Raw genomic sequence first — 558 nt, forward strand, 5'->3', positions numbered from 1 at the left:
GGCAGCAGCAACAGCAACATCAGCAGCAGCAGCAGCAGCAGCAGCAGAGACGGCAAGAGATGCAGCAGCAGCAGCAGCAACAGGAGGCCACATTGAAGGCCGTGTTAAGCCGCAGCAGCAGCACGTGGGAGCCGCAGCTGCCAGCAGCAGCAGCAGCAGCACTTGGGGACGGTCTCCTCTCGCGTATGGAGCAGATGCAGCTGCTGGAGCAGCAGCAGCTGCTGCAGCAGCAGCAGCAGCACCTCGTGAGGCAGCAAAACCTGCAGAGACAGCACAGAGCATCTTATAGAGCGACACCCGAAAGCGCCCCGGAGAGACTTCCCTCTCTCAGTCTGTTGCACTGTGGACTGCAGCAGCAGCAGCAGCAGCAGCATCAGCAGCAGTTGCAGCTGCAGCTGCAGCAGCAGCAGCTGTTGCAGCAACAAAAAGAACGACAGGAGCAGCAACAGCGCCGCTGGAGACAGATGGAGCAGCTCAGACAAATAGAGCAGCAAGTAGAGGCCCTGGCCTGTTGGGGCGCATCAACGAACCAGCAGCACCCGCAGCAGCAGCAGCAGC

At 60.8% G+C, this 558-nt stretch overlaps 1 protein-coding gene across 1 annotated transcript in view; it reads left to right on the forward strand.

Moving 5' to 3' along the window:
• Positions 1–558, forward strand: part of EMH_0036120 (uncharacterized protein) — a gene marked incomplete at both ends in the record, with an annotated part of 8690 nt that overhangs the window by 7194 nt on the left and 938 nt on the right. The window contains 2 exons of the mRNA XM_013495037.1: positions 1–124; positions 195–556. Of these exons, the coding sequence (XP_013350491.1) occupies positions 1–124; positions 195–556 (486 nt within the window). The remainder of the gene's footprint in view (positions 125–194; positions 557–558) is intronic.

Source organism: Eimeria mitis, genomic scaffold, assembly GCF_000499745.2.
Source record: "Eimeria mitis Houghton genomic scaffold, Emh_scaff1399, whole genome shotgun sequence".
Taxonomy (NCBI): Eukaryota; Apicomplexa; class Conoidasida; order Eucoccidiorida; family Eimeriidae; genus Eimeria; species Eimeria mitis.